Source organism: Eretmochelys imbricata, chromosome 4 (assembly GCF_965152235.1).
Source record: "Eretmochelys imbricata isolate rEreImb1 chromosome 4, rEreImb1.hap1, whole genome shotgun sequence".
Lineage (NCBI taxonomy): Eukaryota > Metazoa > Chordata > Testudines > Cheloniidae > Eretmochelys > Eretmochelys imbricata.
In genome coordinates this window covers 95,568,166-95,589,212 of record NC_135575.1, presented here as the reverse complement: position 1 = coordinate 95,589,212, position 21,047 = coordinate 95,568,166, and the positions used below count along the sequence as shown (strand labels likewise).

General features: G+C 39.5%; 1 protein-coding gene across 3 annotated transcripts in view; it reads right to left on the bottom strand.

Annotated features, from left to right (window-relative positions):
- Positions 1-1,662: 1,662 nt before the first annotated feature.
- The window catches only part of NFXL1 (nuclear transcription factor, X-box binding like 1), an 86,897-nt gene continuing 67,512 nt past the window's right edge, over positions 1,663-21,047 (bottom strand). The window contains exons 19-23 of one of the 3 annotated variants that reach the window (XR_013345987.1): positions 15,071-15,175; positions 13,247-13,333; positions 10,382-10,574; positions 9,230-9,283; positions 3,553-3,618 (exon numbers count right to left, since the gene is read on the bottom strand). Coding sequence is in view for 1 of the 3 variants with exons in the window: in XM_077815691.1 (XP_077671817.1) it covers positions 3,445-3,618; positions 9,230-9,283; positions 13,247-13,333; positions 15,071-15,175 (420 nt within the window). In the remaining 2 variants the exon portion in view is untranslated. Of the gene's footprint in view, positions 3,619-9,229; positions 10,575-13,246; positions 13,334-15,070; positions 15,176-21,047 lie in introns of all 3 variants that reach the window. The other 2 variants (XM_077815691.1, XR_013345986.1) reach the window with 2 other exon arrangements.

The following is a 21,047-nucleotide window of genomic DNA, read 5'->3' as shown; positions in this document are numbered from 1 at the left end:
TGGCTGGAGTCCTGACACCTGACTGGGTGCTCCTGGAATGGACTACGGGGCAGATACAGGTGCAGTTACCGTAAAACTGTTTGTATTTAAGTTGGATGTATATTTGAATAAAGTGCCTGGATAGGGATAATAGTGCTGATATACCAACATGTTGGTCAAAGAGAGCTGAAGACCATTAATTCCCTCCCACACGATCTACTTGAGTGGACTCCCCCTCTTTCAGGTTTCACTTTTGCCAGTGCATGAAAATGAAGAAATATGAATAAATAATTGCAATGTTAAAGTTGCCTACTTTGTTGCTCTATCTACATTCTCTCCTCTCCCCCCCTTTCTCCCCTTTTCATCCTTTTAGTTATTAAGCAAAACCATCAAATTAACTTTATTGACAGAGAATGGATATTATAAAGGCTTGAGATAGGAGAGACCTATTAAGTCACCTTCTCTAACTTTGCAATAGTTCAGCATTGTTCTCTCATCTACAGTAGACTGGATAAAATCCTGGGGAATATAATTTTAAATGACAAGCAAGGGAGCTACCACCACTTCACTTGAGAGAGTAATTCCACAGTTTAATAGATCTCAGTTAATTTTTTCCTAGAATAAATTTAATCTCCTTCCTCCTATTTATAGCTCAGGGACTGAAATGAATCTCCAGGAGGGGCAAAGAGAAAATCAGGGGAGTAGCCATCAAAAAGGGGGATATGACAAGTAGGAAATTAACAGTTTTTCCATTTTGATCCATATCAAAGTTTACTGTTTAAGTACTGTGCGCTCCTTTATCATATTACTACTTGAGAACAAATGCATGATCTAGATTTTATTCCATGTTTATTGTCTGGCTGGGTTTTTAACAGATGACTGTAAGGTATACAGTGCCAAAAGGTATGCATGATACTTTACAGATAAATGACAGTTCTCCTGCTGCCAAGGGGCTTATAATCTAACAGCCCAATCCTCCAAAATGCTGAGTGACCCCTGAAAGGTAAGGGAGCACCTTTAACTCCTATTAATACTAGTGGGAGATGAGGTTGCTTAGCACCTTGCAGGAGTTATTCAGATTTGGAAGATGCTTTGTACTTAAATATATAGCTAAATATACTGTATTTTAAGACTAACAAGTATGTATGCTAATCAGACACTTCCCTTCTAGTACTTATGTCACTTGGGCTGATATAGACTTCCCCATTCTTACTTTCTTTGCAAAATAAAATTCTTAATATTTGAATGTTTGTTCATTATGTTGTAATGTAGTAGAAACATACTATTTAAATGATTGCAAATAAGCTTCAATATTTTCCCTATACAAGTTATAAACAATTCAAGTACTGAGTAAATCATAAAATGTGTTATTTGCATGTTGTACTTCCAAATACTTTGTTGCATCTATAAACAAACTGACTAGCTCCTCATCCAACATTAAAATGTAAGTAATCAAATGTATAAGATCATATAAGTGGAAGAGAAGTTAGTAATCTGTTGCATTTAAGATGCAGATTGTTTTAACCCACTCACATTCCTTGATGCTAGGATTCATGAATACTTATTCAACAAGCACTGCTTGTAGCAGACCTACCAACTTTAGAGAGTGCAAATGACTAAGATGCTTTTCTGTGATTGGATTATACACCACTAGTTTTGATATCTTTCTCTCATACCAACAGATCAGGAGATAATTAGTCCCTTTAATAAGAGGATGTGTCTTTTACATATGAAAAGAAATAATTTAAAAATGGCAATGTGTTTTCCTGCCAAACAAGAAATACAAATATTTAACATGATCAATGAAGTTGCCAGTATTTCCCTCCAATATTTTACATCAAGTTGATAAAAAATACTCAAAAGCAATCTACACAAAGCTTCTGCTGCAAGAGCAGACCATTTTCATACGGTTTCTCTATTTGGAGAGATGGATTCCTTCTCTTTTGGCAACAGAAGTAGAGCTAAGCAGGCAGACGCTTTACAATGTATTTGTTTTAATGAAGAAATAGCCAACACGGTCATAGAAAAAAATGAGTTCGTTTCAAGTAAGGTGAGAACTGCTTCAACAAAGCCCTGCTCACATTGATATGAATATTGGTCCGCAACATATTACTTGACAATGGAACAGACTATCTCCTCTTTTCTCCTCTCTTCATCAAAAGGAGGATTACTTGGCATAAGTGTTCACAAAAAAATACTGTTTGCTCTCTGGCCTGGAAGAGCAAAGTCCGCATTTATGGCATGGATTTGGAATAAGCCTCTACTTATCACTAAAGGAATATATGAAAGCAGAAAAATAAAGTGGGTTTTTCCTTATACTGTAAAGGAAATTTGTTCAAGAAAAAAAAGTGTCACAAGACAGCACAGCTTTGAGAGCTCACTTCATTGTCAAGCAACTTCCCATATGATCAGCACAAGTCTGCGATTCCATTAGGCTTTTTATTTTTTTTGAGGCACAGAAAAATTAAGGGTTTGAAAAGTAACGATGTGAGACCCACTGTACTGTTTGTGATAGCGCAAGCGAAGTAAATAAACCTTTTGTGAGGAAAGCTGACATTTCCACTGTGGAAAGCCCAAGTCTTCTAGACCCTTTGAAGTTCTATATTCAATAAAATGATGATTAAAAGCTGCTGAAGGATGGATCTTCCTATTTTGTTTTGTATGAATTATGATTTATCTAAATCAAAGACTAAAAATACTAATCTTTATTAAGAGTGTCAACTCAAGGCAATCTGCTGCCCTAGGCGACGCTTCAGTGCACTGCCTTCACATCACTGAAATATGGCCTGGCCACTGCTCCATCATGACAGAGTGGTGGCCAGGCCAAATCTGAGAAAGTGGTATTGCAACCTAGGGCCACACCACCACTCAAATTTGGGCTGGCTATCTCTTCTGTCATCATGGGGTCACAACATCACTCAAATTTGGCCTGACTGTCCCCCATCATGACAGAGGAGCAGCTGGACTAAAATCTTCCTTTCTAGGCAGCTGCCCAGAAATCTGCCATCCTAGGCAGCTGCCTAGCTTGCCATACACAGAGCGGCCTCTGCTTATTAAAGTGGCAAAAATACAACGTTGATTTACTGCAAATATGGCTCAATTTAACCTTATTTTACAAATGTACTGGTATGCAGTACAACCAAATTAAAAAACCTATGCTTAATATTGCAAAGTGGAGTTAATGAGACATAATACAATATATTAAAACAGATGGTGAAACTATGCAGGATAAACTGCATGACCACATGCACTGTACAACTTTAAATCATTCTACTCTGAATTCATATTTTTGTGCTGTTAACTAAGATTTAAAAGCTTCACATGCTTTTTGTTTTTCCCCTCATGACATCAATTAAATATACAACTGAACTATGAACATGAAGTTCTAGTATATACAGACTAACATTCTAGCAATAAGAGGTACCGAAAGCCCAACTGAGGAATATTACAATAGATCAAATTATTTCAGTTGTTGTAAGCCATGAGCCACGCAAGCATCACAACAGCAACTCCACATACTGGCAGCATGATAAAATTCTTATATTTTTGCCACACCGATTGCTCAACTTCTACGTCATCCTTTCTTCTCTTGTTTTTTCGTCGTCCTTTTAACCTGTTCTCAAAAGCCTCTAGTTCAGCCTAGGTAGGACAGAAAACAAATAGTTGACATGTTTTCAGCATTAAAAACTTGGAAATAATACATTTATATTTTAAATGTCAATTTATGACAAGTCAGTGGCTTATGAAATAGATCTGTATACGACTGGGGGGTTGGTAGCACCACCTACTATTCAGATTGCCCCAAACTTCCCCTTTTAAGACCTTGTTGTCAGTTGCTTATAACATAGCTAAAGTTTAACCATTAGGGCTGAACTTTTACATGCCAGATGTCTGCCTCATTAATTAATTAATTTTTATTATTATTTTGGAGAGGGAAAGGGGAATTTAAGCCAAAACTGTTCAGTCATCTCAGGGAAAGGAAAAATACATTTTGTCCAGATTAAAAAATTCTGGAGACCTCTTCTTTGAACAGCTCTAGAGCACAGACCTGATGTTTTATGGGGGTGACCTGTGTGTCAAGGATGTGCCTTTTGCCATCTCTGTAAAAGAACGCTCAAATTGCTCCAAATTATATATTTGGGAAAAAAAATCCTTTGGAAAAAAAATCACAGTTCACACATGCTCAGTAGAGACTTTTCAGATTTTAATAGCTAAAAATCATTGAAGACTCCATCCTCGCCAAGTGCTGACTAGACTGCACATGCACCATCCCACAAAGCAACTGAGCATGCTTCTGACCAGGCAAACAGAGGTGAAGCCAGACTTTCCCTGTAATGGCTGCTCCAGGCCATGGTGGAGCTGGGCACCCAAACTGACAGCAGGAGGCCCATCTCTCCTATGTTCTCCGTGACCCCATTCCTGGCACCCCGGCAGCAAGAGGAGGACCAGCTGATTTGAATGCAAAGGGGACAAAAGCCGGACAGGGGGAAGGAAAGGAGTATATTGGGAAAAGGAATCTGAAACTGGAACTGGTTGGGCAAGAAAATTAGGACTAGGAGCCAGGGAAGCAAATGAGCAATGGGGTGGGGAGATGATGAGATTAGAGAAGGGAGATCAGGATTCAGACCCAGGACGTGTGAAGGTGTGGGGAGGAAACAGGAGAGACCTGATAATGACCTGGACGTGGGAGAAAAACTGGGACTGGCTGGGCAAAAAGACAGACAAGGAGAGTGGGAAGACAGGGACAAGGAGCCATAAAGGGGGTGAGGGGAAAGACAGATTGGATGAGGAGCCTGGGGAGGCAGACTAGGTCTAGGAGCCAGTGGGAGGGCAGAGACACGTCAGACAAGGAGCAGGAAGAGAAAGGAGGGTTTCACGGTTAGGGGCAATTGAATGCTGCACTGGAGAACTGGATTCTATCCCTGCCTCTGCCACAAAATCCCTAGTAATGTAATGCTAGTCAAGCCCCTTAAACCAGAACTTTTCAGTTTTTCATAGGTGGCCACGAACTCCATTCCTCATTTTCTAGGTGTCCAATTTGATTGCCTGTGGTCTGATTTACAGAAGAAGTGCTGAGCACTTACAGTTGAAACTTAAGTCATCTGGAGCTGTGGTTTGAACAAGTGCTATATAATCCTAAGTCCTCTAAATAACTGGGTTGTACATGTCTAAAATGGGGCACTCAAAACTTAGTGGAAACTTGACCTTACTCTCTCTGTGCCTTGATTTCCCAATCTGTATGGGGACAGAGCCATCCCCTCACCTAGCAAGATGTTGTAAAGTTAAATTAACCAAAGCGCTGTACACTTTGTAGCTTCTCTAGGCTGAGCTCATTGCCCTCTATCTCCCGCCCACAAGGTTTCTCTGCACAACCCTTCCATCACCCTCTATTTCAGGGACACCCTGAAACCCCCACCTCCACATTCCAGGACCTCTGCACCCCCCTTCCCCTCTCCAGCATATGCTGAGGCTCTGTGTACCCTCCATGTCCCTCTTCCCACACACTACTGTCCCCCATTTCCCTCCCATGCCAGGGGGTAGGTGTGCCCTTATTCTTCCCATGCCCTCATCCCCTCCATTACATGGAGTCTGTATCCTCCCCAGCCCCGCCCCACCTGTCAGGGATTTCATGCGACTCCCATTGCCCTCACGCCAGGGTCCCAGTTCCCATCCCTCCCACTATGCCAGGGGTTATGCACACTTGCCCTTTCCCTCCTGCCCCTCCACCATTCTTATTTATTTTATTTCTGGGAGATAAATCATTCATGGTGTCAAGTGTATTGGGAGGATCAGCAGAGCTGAGATGGGGTATTGTTATGCTGGAAAGTGTTAACGGGTTCTTTGATCTATAAGCAAGGGTCCACAAACTTTTTGCTGCCATGACCTTGTTTTAATGAAGTATTTCCTGCCAGGACCCCCCAGATAACATGGAGGACACTATTCTGAAGAGCAAAATGGCATTCTCAGCCCAGTGGGGCCTTGCACACACTGTACGTTGAGGTCATGCCGATCCCTATTGTGTGGAGGACACCTTTTTCCTCTGCAGAATGTGACCTTGTACATATGGTGCATGTGAGGTCACGCTTCATCCATTGTTTTCTCACATTAACCATATACGCAAGGTCATGTTGTGCAAAGCAAAAGGATATCTTCCATATGTTAAGGTTCACCATGACCCCATCTGCTGATAGCCTGACCCTATTTGGGGCTGCATTCCACAGTTTGGAAACTGCTGCTCTGTAGACAACTGCAGACCTGGATGAAGCTGCTGGGCCTGCTAGCCAGATGCCAAAGGCTCCATATGTCCCCTATTTCCCCCTTCCAGTTTTTCTCTCACACACCAAAACCCACCAATAGGATCCTGTCCATTGATGCCTAAAATATTCCCATAAATGTTGCGATTTAGCAGATGTTGTGTTCAGAAGTTATCACATTACTGGGGCACTTCTCTGAGTTGAGTGTGAACATTTGTCTACACGTGAAAATTAATTCAGAAAAAGGTAGTGTGTGAATTTAAAGCAAATTTACTATTCCTGATTAATTCTAGGAGTGGTGGAATGGTCTAATTCCAGAGGCAGAGTGGACTTGTTTATATATTAGAATTAGAAAAGGTACAGAGAAGAGCAAAAAAAAATAAAAATAAAAATAAAATAAATAAAGGATAGGAACCAGCTTCCATATAAGGAGAGATTAAAAAGACTGCAACTTGGAAAAGAGATGACTAAGAGGTTTACATAAATCATGACTGGTGTTGAGTTAGCGAAAAAGGAAGTGTTATTTACTCCTTCATATAACACAAGAACCAGGGGTCATCCAATGAAATTAATAGGCAACAGGTTTAAAACAAACAAAAGGAAGTACTTCTTCACACAACACACAATCAATCTGAGGAGCTTGTTACCACGGGATATGGTAAAGGCCAAAATTATAACAGTATTCAAAAAAGAACTAGATAAGTTCATAGAGGATAGGTCATCAATGGTTATTAGCCAGGATGGGCAGGGATGGTGTCTCTAGTCTGTGTTGCCAGAATCTGGGAGTGGATGATGGGGGATGGATCACACAATGACTTCCTGTTCTGTTCATTCCCTCTGAAGTATCTGTCATTGGTCACTGTCTGAAGACAGGATAGTGGGCTAGACGGATCATTGGTCTGACCCAGTATGGCCATTCTTATGTTTCAAATTACCTTAAATCAGAATAATGGCATGGAGTTAATCAGGAATAGCTATTCTGGAATAACTCCCTGTATAGCCAAGCCCTTAGACTTCACTGTGCTTAGCCAATTAACATTTATGAAGCACTGTGATTCTATAGTGATAGGCACCATAAAAAAGCCCACAAGGAAATTAATAATTTTATTGTCAGAGCTGGGTTTGATTAACGCACAGTAAATAAAGTCTACAGTCAAATCAGCAAGGGAGGTTAAAACAAAATATTGAATAGCAGCTGACTAAGTGAGCTCTATTCATCCTGTGTGCTAAATGAGACAGGGGTCCTGTAGAAAAAAAATAGTATGTGATCATGTAATTAAAAATGGAATCATAATGCGCGCACACACGGGGGGCTGGGACAAATTAAGTTTGCATGAGCAACTATAAATCCTAACTTGTTAGGGCTTGACTTTTCACCCTTTCTAAAATGTTTTTAAAATCTTTTTGCATACATAAAAACATTTAATTACCTATCATCAGCAGGGTTTGAACCCTGACCCTCCAAGACTGCAGCAAAAGACCACCACCACTTGCGCTTCAGAACTAAATACATTAACTGCCAGCTGCAGAAGTCTGTTAACGCAGAATGAGGGATGGACAGCTAGATCTACAGGGTTGGGCAGCCCAGCCTGGCATTGCCCCTACATGGAGGAAGAGAGCACTAAGAAACTCCGGCCCCATGTGGTGCCTCTGTGTTAGGAGAGGAAAGGAAGATGGGTTGCTGGATCTAGGTGCTGGGTCTAAGGGTGGTCTATGGTGAGGACAGGGAACCTGACCAGGCACTCTTCCCCCGCCTCCACTGGGAAAATGGGGGATCCTCCCCCATGTGATGTCCTCAAAGGGGCTTGGGCACTGCGGCCATGTGTGGTACACAGACCAGCTCTCTCCTGCCCCATCTCTCTGCTGCTACAGTACAATCTGCTGCTACCACTATTTTGGCATCAGCTCAACCTTAGAATTTTTTTGTCCAGTTATCTTGGAAGGCTACCAAGATTTTCCTGGGGCATGTGAACAAGAGAAGAGAAATTGCAATTTTAAACAATTTCAAGCTCCAAAAGTGTGAGCAAGGTTTCACTGAAGAAAAAGAAAAGGCACTTCTGCAGCCTGAGTGCTATCAGGCCTGCTGCAAAATAATGGAGGTGCGAAGTTCTCAAATTAAGAATATTTTATAAGTGTGAAGTGTTAGAGGGGTTGCTACGTCAATATAGCTAATCAAGCATAGGCATTTATTTTAATAAAATATGTAACTTTTACCTTGTCAGAAGGAGAAAGCACAAACAGGGGATGTTTTATTGTACTACAAGGTCCCTAAGAAAATTGCAGCCTCCATTTAAATGCTTACAGGGTCTGTTTCTGCAACCAAAACTACATTTTCCCAAAGTTTATTTTTCTTATTTTATAAAGGTTTGGCAAAATGTAAAAGAGCAATTGCATACAAAAATACTAATTTAATACAATACTTAAGATATTTTAACTCATGAAACATGAATAATGCGTTAATCATTTATACATGATTTTGCACATACTTATAGATGTTTGGTGATGTGGAAGAACACTTCGGCTTTACTATTATAAGTCACTCATAACACAGGCCTGAGTTCTTTGGGCCAGAATCCTTAGCTGGTGTGAAAAATCTTGGCCCTTAGCATCTGAAGACAATGTACTGCAAACCTTTAGCTATGCATAAATTAACAGATTTACCAAGCGAATTAAGGCCATGTCTACACTACAGTTTATGTCGGCATAACGTATCACTCGGGGATGTGAATAAATCAGCCCCCCGGAGCAATGTAAGTTACACTGACATAAGCGCCAGTGTGGACAGCACTATGCTGGTGGGAGAGCTTCTTCTGACAGCACAGCTTCTGCCACTCACAGGGGCTGGAGTAGTTAAGCTGACAGGAGAGCTCTCTCCCCCATCAGCTTAGAGTGGCTACACTGGAGAGCTTACAGTGGCGCAGCTGTAAACTCTCTAGTGTAGCCCTGCCCTAAGACTTGGGGAGAGGTGCTGGGGTCAGAGGAAGAAGGGTTGGTACCTGTTGCCTTCGCTTTTCTTCTTCAATAGCAGCTTTGGCTTCTGCCTCTTTTATCTGTTCAAACATATACAAAATAATGGGTAACTGACATTGTAAGTTACTGATTATAGTATAAATTCTGTTTTCTGATTTCTCACAGGATCATTTTGGCTTTTCACAGAATGAGACTCATTACAAAAATACCAAAAAAGTGTAAACTTCCTCCTGGGTGAGCTTCTAATCTACTACTTAGATTGCAAGATACTCAGGGCAGAAATTGCATTGTCATATATTGGGGAAGTATCTAGCACATAGCGGGGTGCCTTTGGTTTATAAATAATAATAGCATGCTGTGATAATTTGTGAATCCGTCTATAGAATTTATTAATTGCGTTTGATACTGGGGGCTTTGTACATATCTGTGGCAGACTGCAAATTCCATTTTCAGCGTGCAGCCTTTTGCCTTCTCTATTACTTGTTTGCCTCCATGCTGGACTGAAAATTTCAAAGGCTGGTGGCAAAAGAACAACAGAGTTGTTAAAATATGATGCTCAGCTTTCCAAATGACAAAGATCAGGAGAGAGATTGCCTTGACTACAAAGTCAATTGGCAGGGCTCTCTGATCACCTGGGGATGCTGGCAGCAGGGTCACCTGACATAGGGAGCCAAAAGTTATAAAAATGGGGGGATTGGAGTTTTCTGGGCCCTTTGGCCATTTTGTCTCCAGCTAAAGAGGAGAGAGAAGCATCCCAGCATGTAGGTACCTGCAGGAGGTAGGGGCCCTGCCCAGTTCCCCCCACTCTCATGGGAAGGGTAAGCTATGAGAGGCATTGGGGTTAGGACATTTTTAGTCTTCTAAATGATGAAATAAAAGAGAAATGACATTAGACTCTGGTAAAGTAGTAAATACTTTACAACTATCCTGTTTCCCCCTGAGAGAGTTCACTGATAAAGCAGAAGGCTCAAACCTTGAGGTGGGATTCTGTGAGAGGGTGTCTAAGTACAGGGGAGTCCGAATGGTCAGCCACGAATCTAAAGGGGCTAGGCTGCTGAACAGCAGGTTTCAGTCCTCAGGATGGTGAGACAAAGGATCAGAACCCTACAGAGTGTGCCTATGGACCCCGAGGTTAGGACAGTGACTGGACTCTGTTCAGGCCGAGAGGCTTAACACACCTGGGGATCCAGTGACCCAGAGGCTTGGACTCCCTTCACAGCAGTCTTGTGGGTGGCCACCAGGGGCACTCAACCAGATCTGACACATGCAACGTTCAGCAGCTCTAAGTTCCTCAAAGATGTACTGAGTTTCCTGTTACACATTATACTTCTGGAACACCATTTCTCAGAATACTATAGTGTAAACAGTGAACTAGCAGCAAGTAGGAAAAATAAAACATTAAATATATATAAAATGAAACTATTCCTTGTACCTGAAATCAGCAAAAAAAAAAAATTTCACTCACTAATGTGAAGTCAGGGTTTAGCTTTAGCTCTTGGCAGTGTTTCTTGAAAGCAACGGCATTTCTAGACCTTTAATATTTTTAGCTATTGTATTACTCTGATAAAGTTACATTCAAAATCTGCTTAATAACCTGAAAGCAAGCACCATTTAGATCCCAACATTAAACTTGAATAGATATTTCAATTATTTATTTGCATTCGGACAGTGACAATGTGCTAAACATTGTCCACATAGACAAGTCCCTGTCCCAAATAGCTCATAATCCAAGAAGAAATGTTGAAGACAAAGTGGAACTCTCAGAAATTTACACTATATAGTACACCATGTACATGCTCATCACTGAAGGCAATTTAATAAGCAGCCCAATACCTTTGTAGATTTTCATGTACCCTTTTAAACTGTTGAGGCAGGAAGCTTAAAAAGCCACAAAAATGGCTTACAGAATTAAGAACTGCAACAAAATGCAAAGTGAAATAAAAAAGACTTTATTGGAAAAATATTTCAACCACATATACTTGTACCCAAAAAGTGTGGCGTGAATAAGTATACAAATTCCAAGTGTCTGATATTTTACCGCCACCTATTGGTAAGGCATCAGCTCTGAAAGATGAGTTAGCCATCCATGATATAACACAGCTAACGGTATGAAAGAGAGCAGCAGACTACTGTGGTTGAATTTGAACCAGGGGGAGAGGATTAACCAAAATGATCAGTGTATGTTCCACTGAGAAAATGAGGTAGAGTCGGTAGAAAAAATGTTCTTAAAAAGAAAAGAACGTGCATTAAAAGAAATCTCAAACTACTCAGCAGTGCGCATTCATTAGGCACTATTATACTGGCTTGTACAGTTAAAATGTCAGTGATTTCTGGAAACTGATGGTCACCTTGTAACACTGCAAGATGGTTTCTTTTGTAAATGTCTGCAGTCTTAATCAAAATGCTGCTCAGTCTTGATATGCTGCTCTGAACTGTAATTATGTGGAGTGTACATAATAGGAGTTAATTCTAGTTTGTCATTATCAAGCCTTCATATGTTCCAGAATATTGCCTAATAATAAGCACTTGTATAACACTTTTCAACTTCAAAGCACAGAACACTCAATTCTGAGGCAGGTACTCAGTTATCCCATGCCCAACATGTCTGTGGCAACGCATGCAGTGAAACCTGGGAGTGCTTGGCTACTAGTCTTATGCTCTGTGCACTAGACAATTCTTCCCTGTGGATTACAACAAGATTGCAAAAAACAGCAGAGGGGGTACAGCCAATTTATGCTGTCACTTGCTAGTGTTTAATTTTGAGTCTGAAAATCTCAGTTCTTAAACAGAAAAGGTCTAGTCTGAGACTGTTGAAATGACTCGTAAGATAACCAAAGTATTTTTCAGCTAAGCCATGGACATAAGTGGCCAGATTGCTTGTCGTCATCCGATTGCTGTTCAGCTGCTACTGAGTTAGTGGTTTCAGTCCAGTCTCTAGTGAACATGTGCCCACATCACTAAAATTACGATCACAAATTGTGGTCTTAGCAAAGGTGCCAAGGACTGAACAAACAAATTCTTCTATTCCTAGTGACTGATTTCTAGAGCAAGGTGGAGGCATATTGATTGATGAGAATGCTAGTATTACAACTACATGTGAGGACAAAGGATGTCAGTCTCCTTAGAAGTTGCAGTCACGCTGGCACTCTTTATCAAAACATTTTAATTGAAAAGCACCTGTAGCTAACAAGACTTGTTCAAAATCCTTCATTATACAGAGAATGGGCCAAACTCATCCATCATTTACACTTTCATAAATCCAGAATAATTTCACTGATTTCAGAGTTATTCCAGATTAAGGTCAGAATAAATGAGATCCCAGTTTAACCCAATGTATTTTCTACCAGCTATTGAGAAAGTTCTATGATTTCCCAAACAGCTATTCTAACTAATTGCAACAGGGTATATAGAAACCATATGGCTACCTTGCACTGCTTCTGATGAAGAGGGATAATTTTGGCCATTCATAGTTTCCGAGTTAAATTCATTCTCTGACATGACTGAAAATCAGTGGTAACATACCTTGAGCAAGCAATGTTCCTGGGGGACAGTTAAGAGGTGCCCCAGAATCAGAGTTGAATAACTATATAGTTTGAGGATTTCAAGGGCACGTCCTGTTCCCATTCCACAAAAATACAAAACCCTCCCCTAACAATAGTATAAAAATGGGTCCTCCACAAGGTCAACTGTGTACAGACTGAAGCATTTTTCACTCCCCTCAAAGGCTTTGCCATAGTATAGGGCACAATTTAGCCCGTGAGACAGGCTACGACACACGAGAAAAAATTACCGGAGTATTATTCTAGCATAACCCAAAAGTTCACTAACTCATACTTATGTTAAGTATTAGCATTGTGTCTACAAAAGAACTATTTTTCCACATTTAACCAAAACCAACAGTCTGAAGCAGCAGCTGTTAAACATGTACATTTGATTTGATTACATGATATTTCTTGCTGGTATTGTCTTGGAAAATAAAACTGTATTCATTTCTTTTTTTCTGAAGCAGTGAGAATATATTATAACCACAAGAGACACATTACCTCAGATGCTTTCCGTTTCATTTCCTTACACAATGTGTCACATTCTAGTGAAACCTGGCCTTCTCGTACCTTGCTGCACTGTAATTCCTGTAGGTATGAAAAAACTTCAAATTTGAAAACCACTTCTCTACATAAAGTATACAGTTTATTAATTATCAACATAAAAGATATGACAGATTTCTATTTGATAAAACATGCTATAAAAAAAGCTAATTAGAACATTTTCAAGTCTATAATTTTATTTTTGTAATTCAGTGAAGATCAAAGTATCAATACAATTAATACCGTGCAAAGTGATTTTTTTAATTAGTTATGTTTATATTTCACCATTTTCATTGTCTCCTCCACCCCGCACAGCCTCAGAGGTGGGTGGAGGCCTTTGTCTGGGCCAGCAAGGAAAAGAAAATCCTTGGCCCTTTTAAAGAATTACATCCTTAAGTGTAATGCAACTAGCACCTTGAACATTCAGGTATAGACTGGGGTGTGAAAGCATTTACTCCACTCCATTTGAGAGCAGAGTGAAAGCTCTCTCAATTTGACATTACAATCTTGGGTGTCATGGGTACACCCTGGGCTGGCATCAGACACTTATTGGGTTGTTTATTGAGCAGCAGACTTTGCAACAGGATATCAGACTACCAGAAACCGTAGCAGGTTCTAGCTAGGTTATTGCAGGGGTGAAATCTACCAGGGCTAATAAGGAGACAGAAGGGCAGATTCAGATGGGGACTTTGGTGTTTAGGGGTTTGTAATGGGTTAGGAGAGAGATCTGCCAACCTGAATCTCAGAGTGTCAAAGAAACCAATTAAGGGCTGACAAGGTAAGTCATTATACTAGGAGTGTTGGGAGGCTGGGATTTGGCCAACCAAAGCAGTATAAACTTGCTGCGCATGGAGGCTGCTGGTGCCAGGATGCTCTTCCCTCACTGGGAAAGAAATTACCTCAGAAAAGAAGTTTCAGTTCACAGTGATGTCAAAGAAGCTGTATTTCTGAGGTTCTCCTATTGAACTGGGATCCCATTTGTTCATGACTGTAGTGGCTGGAATAGGGGCCAAAGGGGGTATCTCTATCAATGGTGGTATCCAAATGCAGAAAGGGGCATGGAGACCCATCAGGGAGGATATTCAGTGCCTTGTATGTACTAAACTCTTCCTATTTATTCTTTCCCTCACAGGAGTTGGTGACGGGATGTTTGGGCACAACACTGCATTTGACTCATAGGTAGGTGGCCGGTTCATGCTGGAAATTCACTGCTGGGCCTCAGTGGTGAGGCAACTCTGTGTTGGTCTGGGTGAAGGGGCATGCTCTGGTGCCAGCAGATGCCCTTTTATGTCTGTTGGCTAGGGAAAGGCCACATGAATGGATCAATCTATTACAACCTAATGATGATGCCACCATATTTGCATTCAGATTTACACAGAAACTTAGCTGTGTCAATGGATTTTTTAAGTAATTAAATATGCACTTCCCTGATCTCTGGTCAGAAAAATGTACTTTGTTTCTTTTATCTGAAATAGTTTTGAGTGAGACTTATCATATACTAGTCTCCCAGTGGAGCTATAAAAATCTAAGTGTATTTGAAACAATTCACTGCAATATTACAATATTTGTAGGTTACAGAACAATTTTACATCTTCAATGAATACTTTGATACCAAGGGTAGGCTCCTCAGCTGACATAAGTGTTTTAGCTCCATTAAAATAATTGGATCTACTGTATACCAACTATTTACTTCAGTGATGATCGTGCCCTGTGGATGCAGAGATAAAGCAAAAAAGGAAGTTTACAGCTACAATTCTCTCAAAATTACAACATGGAATTTACCTTTTTCATTCTCTTGCATGGACATCTGAGTTTAACCTTCTGGTTGCAATTTTGAGGACAATCACCGGAATGGCAAATCTCTTTACATCGATGACCACAGGGCAACTGAGAAACAAAGAGACCGGTTCTCTGCAACTGGACTATAAAATGTTTCTATTTCAAACACAGCATTTAAACAGAAGTAAAGTCACGAAAGCGCAATTAATGTATCAGTTTCCCACGCATGTAGTAACTAACTACATGAAGCTGGGAATGGACAACAGAGGACGGATCACTTGATTACTTGCTCTGTTCATTCCCTCTGGGGCATCTCGCATTGGCCACTGTCGGAAGACAGGATATTGGGCTAGATGGACCTGTGGTCTGACCCAGCATGGCCCATTCTTAGGTTCTTAGCTTGTTCATTAATATTTGCTTTTTATTTATTCACAGCATTTTTAGTTCCTATTACTAGAAACTATGCAACATGCAAAGTATGATTTCTCTTTATGAACTTCATTTTCACAGTTTGATTGAAAACAAGATCCAGTTATTTTAAACACAAATTTTCAGTAAGTACAATATCTCCTTTAAAATGACACACACAACAACAATATACAAGTCCAGCCATGTATATTTTGGAGGGAGTAAGGTCTGGAAGAAGGGGGAAAGGAGGGAAAGAAAAAATTAGAAGCTGTTGTTCTGCATTCCATATCTTCAAGTTATATTTCAAATGGGCGAGAACAAAAACAGAAGGAAATGGAAGTTTCTACTATGACGTATTTTGAACCATAAACTGTACAATAAGGATATACTACATCAAAGGTTTTTTTAGCCTCCTTTCAAATTCAGAAAATCTTAAGTGTGAGGCTTTGAAGGACTATCCCATTTCTTGTCTTTGGGATATGGGGGACTACAAACTTTTTTCCTATTATAAGTAGAAATCCTTTAAATAAGACTACAAAAAACACAATTCAACTGCTTTTTTAAAAAAGATATTTTTATTATCCTATATGACAGACATTTTTTAATGTTAACTATGCCTGTTCTTGTAAGTGCTCATTGAAGATTTCATTAATTTCTTACAACAGTATGGTGATTATAATTAATTTAGGGATGCACCAAACACTGTATTAGATATAAAATGCCAGAGGACAGAGACATTTTTCATTTAAGGTAAAGAACTTAGCTTCACATAACCCTTTACATATCTATGAAAATACTTTTTTCACCCCTCAACTGCTAAACATGCTTTTAATAACCTAAGCTGCTACCTAAAGGTAGCACGTTTGATTAAGTGATTTATAAATGAACTTTAATTCCCAAAACTGTTCAAAAATTTTATCTGGAGATACTCATAGTTTAAAGTAAACTTTCAGTTGTAGTCAAGTGATTAATACACTCTGGAAAATGTCAAAGGGAGCCACAATTATTTTAATATTTAGGATGTGTGTTTTTCACATTTACTGGTAACTGTAAGTTTATAACATATTACATGAATAAATCCAGAAGAATTTAACATTACGTACTATTATAAAATAACCCAATGAAGTGCATATATATGTTAGTAAATTCAGATTCACAGACTTAAAAGAAGTATTGATTAACTGATTTAGCCAAGAGTCTATAGATACAGAGTACATGCTTCAATCACAGAACTTGCATGATCTTTAGATAGAAAGTTTGTGCACATACCTGTTCCTACTATGTCTCAGACAAAATTTCTTTGTGTAAGTAGGTAGCCCTAGCAATGTCGATCACTATACTATTAATGTACCTATCTTTTTGAATGGAGTACAGTTGACATTATGCAACAGTGTTTGACTGTGTTTACCTGCTGGTGAGCATAAAATTTGTCTTTTACAGGTTCTGACAAAGTTTCCTTGCACTGCTCAGCAGTGCAAGAGTCTCAAGGAAGAGCAGAAGGAACTGTGTTTGCCTCCAAGACAGAGAAATAAAATGTCAAATTATATCTAACAAACACTGCATGGCACAGCAATATTTGTACCCCAATATTGCAGTTCTTACTCACGTAAATAGTTCTGAAGTGAGTGAGATTACACACAAGTGCTACAGGACCAAGCTCCAAGGCCTACAATGTTTTTTCTTAAAGTCTCCCACTGTTGCACTGCCACCAGTGTAACATCAGGGTGGGACTGCTAGTGTAGACCACCTGTTGGCATTTCAATTAACATGAGCCGGGTTAGATAACAGTGGTAAAAAACCCTGTGCCTTCAATTTAAATTAGATCCCACTGTTGCTGCCGCCAAATTAGATCACCACTAGTGCAACTGTGGGAGAATTTTTTTAAAAAAAAAGCTTAGTGTATATACTCAGATCAATCAAGAATGCAATGTCTACATTCCATTAGCTCCCTTTTACACTATGCAAAAATCACACTCTCAGTAGTCCATAGCAACTAGACCAAATGCTGCACCTATCTGACTAGGTAGTTGACAGATGCCAAACATTTTAAAAAGAAAATCCTCTATGAAAAACACCAAAACCAAATAAACCAAAAGCTACAAGTATGAAAACACAAAATTCCAAAACTTCTTTCATCTGGGTGCCCAGTTCAAATCCTGTTCTCTGCTTCATAAGGAGTGGAAGAAGGGCTACTGCAGTTTGCTGCCTCAGCAGAGAGTGAGGCCACACCACTAGGGTGCCCGCCCATGGATTAGCATACAGATCTAGATACTGGGAATTGAGGTGATCATTTTGGTTGGCTGATTCTAAAATTTTTCCTCAAGTGCATGATCTAACTATACTATGCATAGGTCAAGGTGGAAAGTGGGAGGAAACAGCTGGTTGTTTCCCACAGGGTCAGAGCACCTGAACGGTCAGAGCTGGATGAAGGGATTTTTAAAAGAACAAAAAAAAAGGGAAATAATTTATCTTATATTATACTAAAAAATAAATAAGATAAAGAAACTAGAGATAGAAAAGAACTAGTCCATTATGTGCATATCCCTGTCAGGGTCCTGTGTGTGTGAAAATCAGTAGTAATCTGACTGAAACAGTTACCATTTTTGGGTGTTCACTGGTTTCCATAGTTCTAGTGAACAGATGTCTGTCTCTTAAACAAAACCACCACTCCTGAATGGCACTCTTTTTGGCAGCCTCAGAGGCAAAGTACAAATGGAAACAAAAATATTCCTTTCAACCCGAATTGTGGGCCCTCAAGTTTAAAGGTTAAAAGACCTATTATGTGGGGCTATGTGGGAAAGCTTATATTCCTCCTGCCATACCTTGTTCTGTGTGGCCTTTATCTGCGGGAAATTATTTCACAAGTACTGCATTTACTTTTAAAAAAAATTTACAGCAAGCTGCCTAAACTGTCAATATTTTATGTTACAACTCCAGTAATTAAACTATAGAAGGAGAAATTTTATAGCTGTACATCAGCAGGTAAAAGTTAGAGCTACTACAGGTTTTCAAGTATGACTTTTACCTTTACAGTGCTGGAACGTTAAAATAAACTATGCCAAATCACAGGTCATGTATTACTGTTAAATTGAAAACCAATCTCCTTTGTAATAGTAAATTCTGATTACAGAGAACACAGAAGAGTATAAAGAGTAATATGTTTAAGCAAAGATTGATATGGACATACAAACTTGGAAAAGTTTCTAAATTGTGAACACTTCCCTTTTAGAATTGTCCTAAACATTTACAAAATGTGTTCTGCATAAGAATTTGAGTAGTCATTACTGATCTATAATTTCCTTCCTCAGGATATTTGGTTTTACTGCCAAATAAAAAAAGCACTTTAAAAATGTTTTAACTTTACTAGCATCTCTGGCAAATCAAAGCCTTTGCTATTCCCTAAAGCAGAAAGGACATCTGAAATAAGAGAGTACCATTTGTATCAGACTATGGAAGTCCTCTGAGTAGTTTGTATAACCATAGCCAAAACACAACTACGAAACTTGGCAAAACTTTTACAGTTACTGCTATATCTTTTAAGCCACCAGTCTACGTAATTAAGGGTCTTTCACAATTCCCAACAGTAATATCAGACTTACAATTCAAATATTGCATGATTCTGTCTATTGCAAATTGCATCAATTCAAGTAAAAAAACAGTAGTGTCTAAAGGCTATGACTTAAGAAATAAAACAGTTTATTACATTTTAGAGAAGTAAATTTTTATTACTCTGGACTTCGGTGGAGGTTTCGTTACAAAGCAATGTGCAACGTGCAACAACAAGTAACAAGGTCACTAGGCTTTTCCATACTAACATGGAGCCAGTCACTGGCACTTATATGAAGATTTGCTCTCACAATAAAAAGGAAAATTACATTTGGATAAAAGAAAACAATCAAGTTAACATGGCATTGATTAGCTTTTTTTGACTTTGTCAAAATAGTATGGGAACTCATGGTGCAATGGTATTAATTACATATTATGGAGGCATTGTTTGCAGCACCATTGTTAAGGCTGAAGTGAGTTTCATCCCTGAAACTCTCACACTATCCTTCAAAGAATCTTTCCATTTACCATTGGCCCTTTTTGTAAGCCTAAACCATTCAGCTCCCACTATCCATATCACCATTCTGACCTGTGGCTTGTCTATTAAAATTTCTGGTTTCTGAAAGATCTCTCTGCCATATTCAGTAGCTGATTGATCTGCATTGTATTGTCAGTCTCTGATTTTCAAATTTACCTAAAATTCCTCTAATGGCTTTTGTGCCTGTCCAGGTCCTACTTCCATATATTAGAATATTTTCAACTTGGTTCTTTTTAAAAAAAACAAACAAACAAAAAAACCCCACAAACTTGACAGAGCTACTTTCAAAGCCTCCCACAGTGTGCAGTCCTATCTATATCCCCTAATCTTTGAACAAGTCACTTAATCCTTGCCAGAAGGGGGCCACAGTTAGCTTGGTCTTTTCAGACTGCAAAAGGTAAATATGTTCTGAGCCTGTTCCTTTGTATTTTGCACCTGTTTTACATATTAATATTTCCTTTAAGGTTGCAAGAGCTGCAGAAAGATTTTCTAGAAAATGGTAAGATATGACAGAGTGACAGGAATAAAAAAGACTAAGTTTTATTCAACTCCCATTTAAGTCAATGGCAGTCTTTTAATTAACTTTGCAGATCTGTGGCCTTCTCCAGTTCCAGTGAAGTAGATTGGAATAATCCAAGAAAGTTCTTAAAACAAAAAGAACAATTTTAAACTGGATCCTAAAATATGTGGGTTTTGAATTTTTAAGGTTGCAAGTTATGTGGTCTTGCTTTTTTTTGTGGGTTTTGCTTCTCTGTGTGTGTGTGTGAAGCTGGGTCATTGAAGTCAGAGAAGTGAGTTACAATAGTCAAGATGAGATATAGAGGAGGTTTCAGAAGAGGTGGAGTTGAGGCACTGGATTATTCAGTAAATGTTGCAGAGAGACAGGTACATTAGTAGACAGGAGGAGGAAATTTCAGAGCAAAGGACTCCAAGATTACAGAAAGTCAAATGAAAGAACTCAGTTAAGGAGGTAGATGGAGGGGATAAAACTGTGTTTGAGAATGCTCCTCTTGCCCCCAAGAAAGCACTTTCAGATACCTAGCTGAAGGAAATTGTGATAAGTCTACTTATTTACTTGCTCAAGATAAGGAGAGACTGAACAGGGAAGAGTCATTAAAAGGCACAAACATGGGCTGAAAGCAGCAGAGGGAAGGAAGTAAGAGGAAAAATAATTCTGAGCCTGGAAGGCTGGTTATGTGTTTCTTGTGAGCCTGGAAATATTGGATGGGAGGATCAGAGCTGTGAAGAGGTTAGGCAGGAAGAGAGGGATTCTCAGTCTGGGGTTTATATATAGATGTATCGCGTTTCTGAGTAGGCTCGCTTGAGGGGAGCTGGGGGAATTTGGAGTCTGAGCTGGCAGGGTTATGTGAAAGGAAATGGAGTTAACTGATGAATGAAGATTTAAGTGAACTGGCGGGCGTATGTAGGAGATAAAGGGAATTTGTGGGGCAGAGGTAGATTGGAGAGGGACAGCCTGAGGCTAGGAGA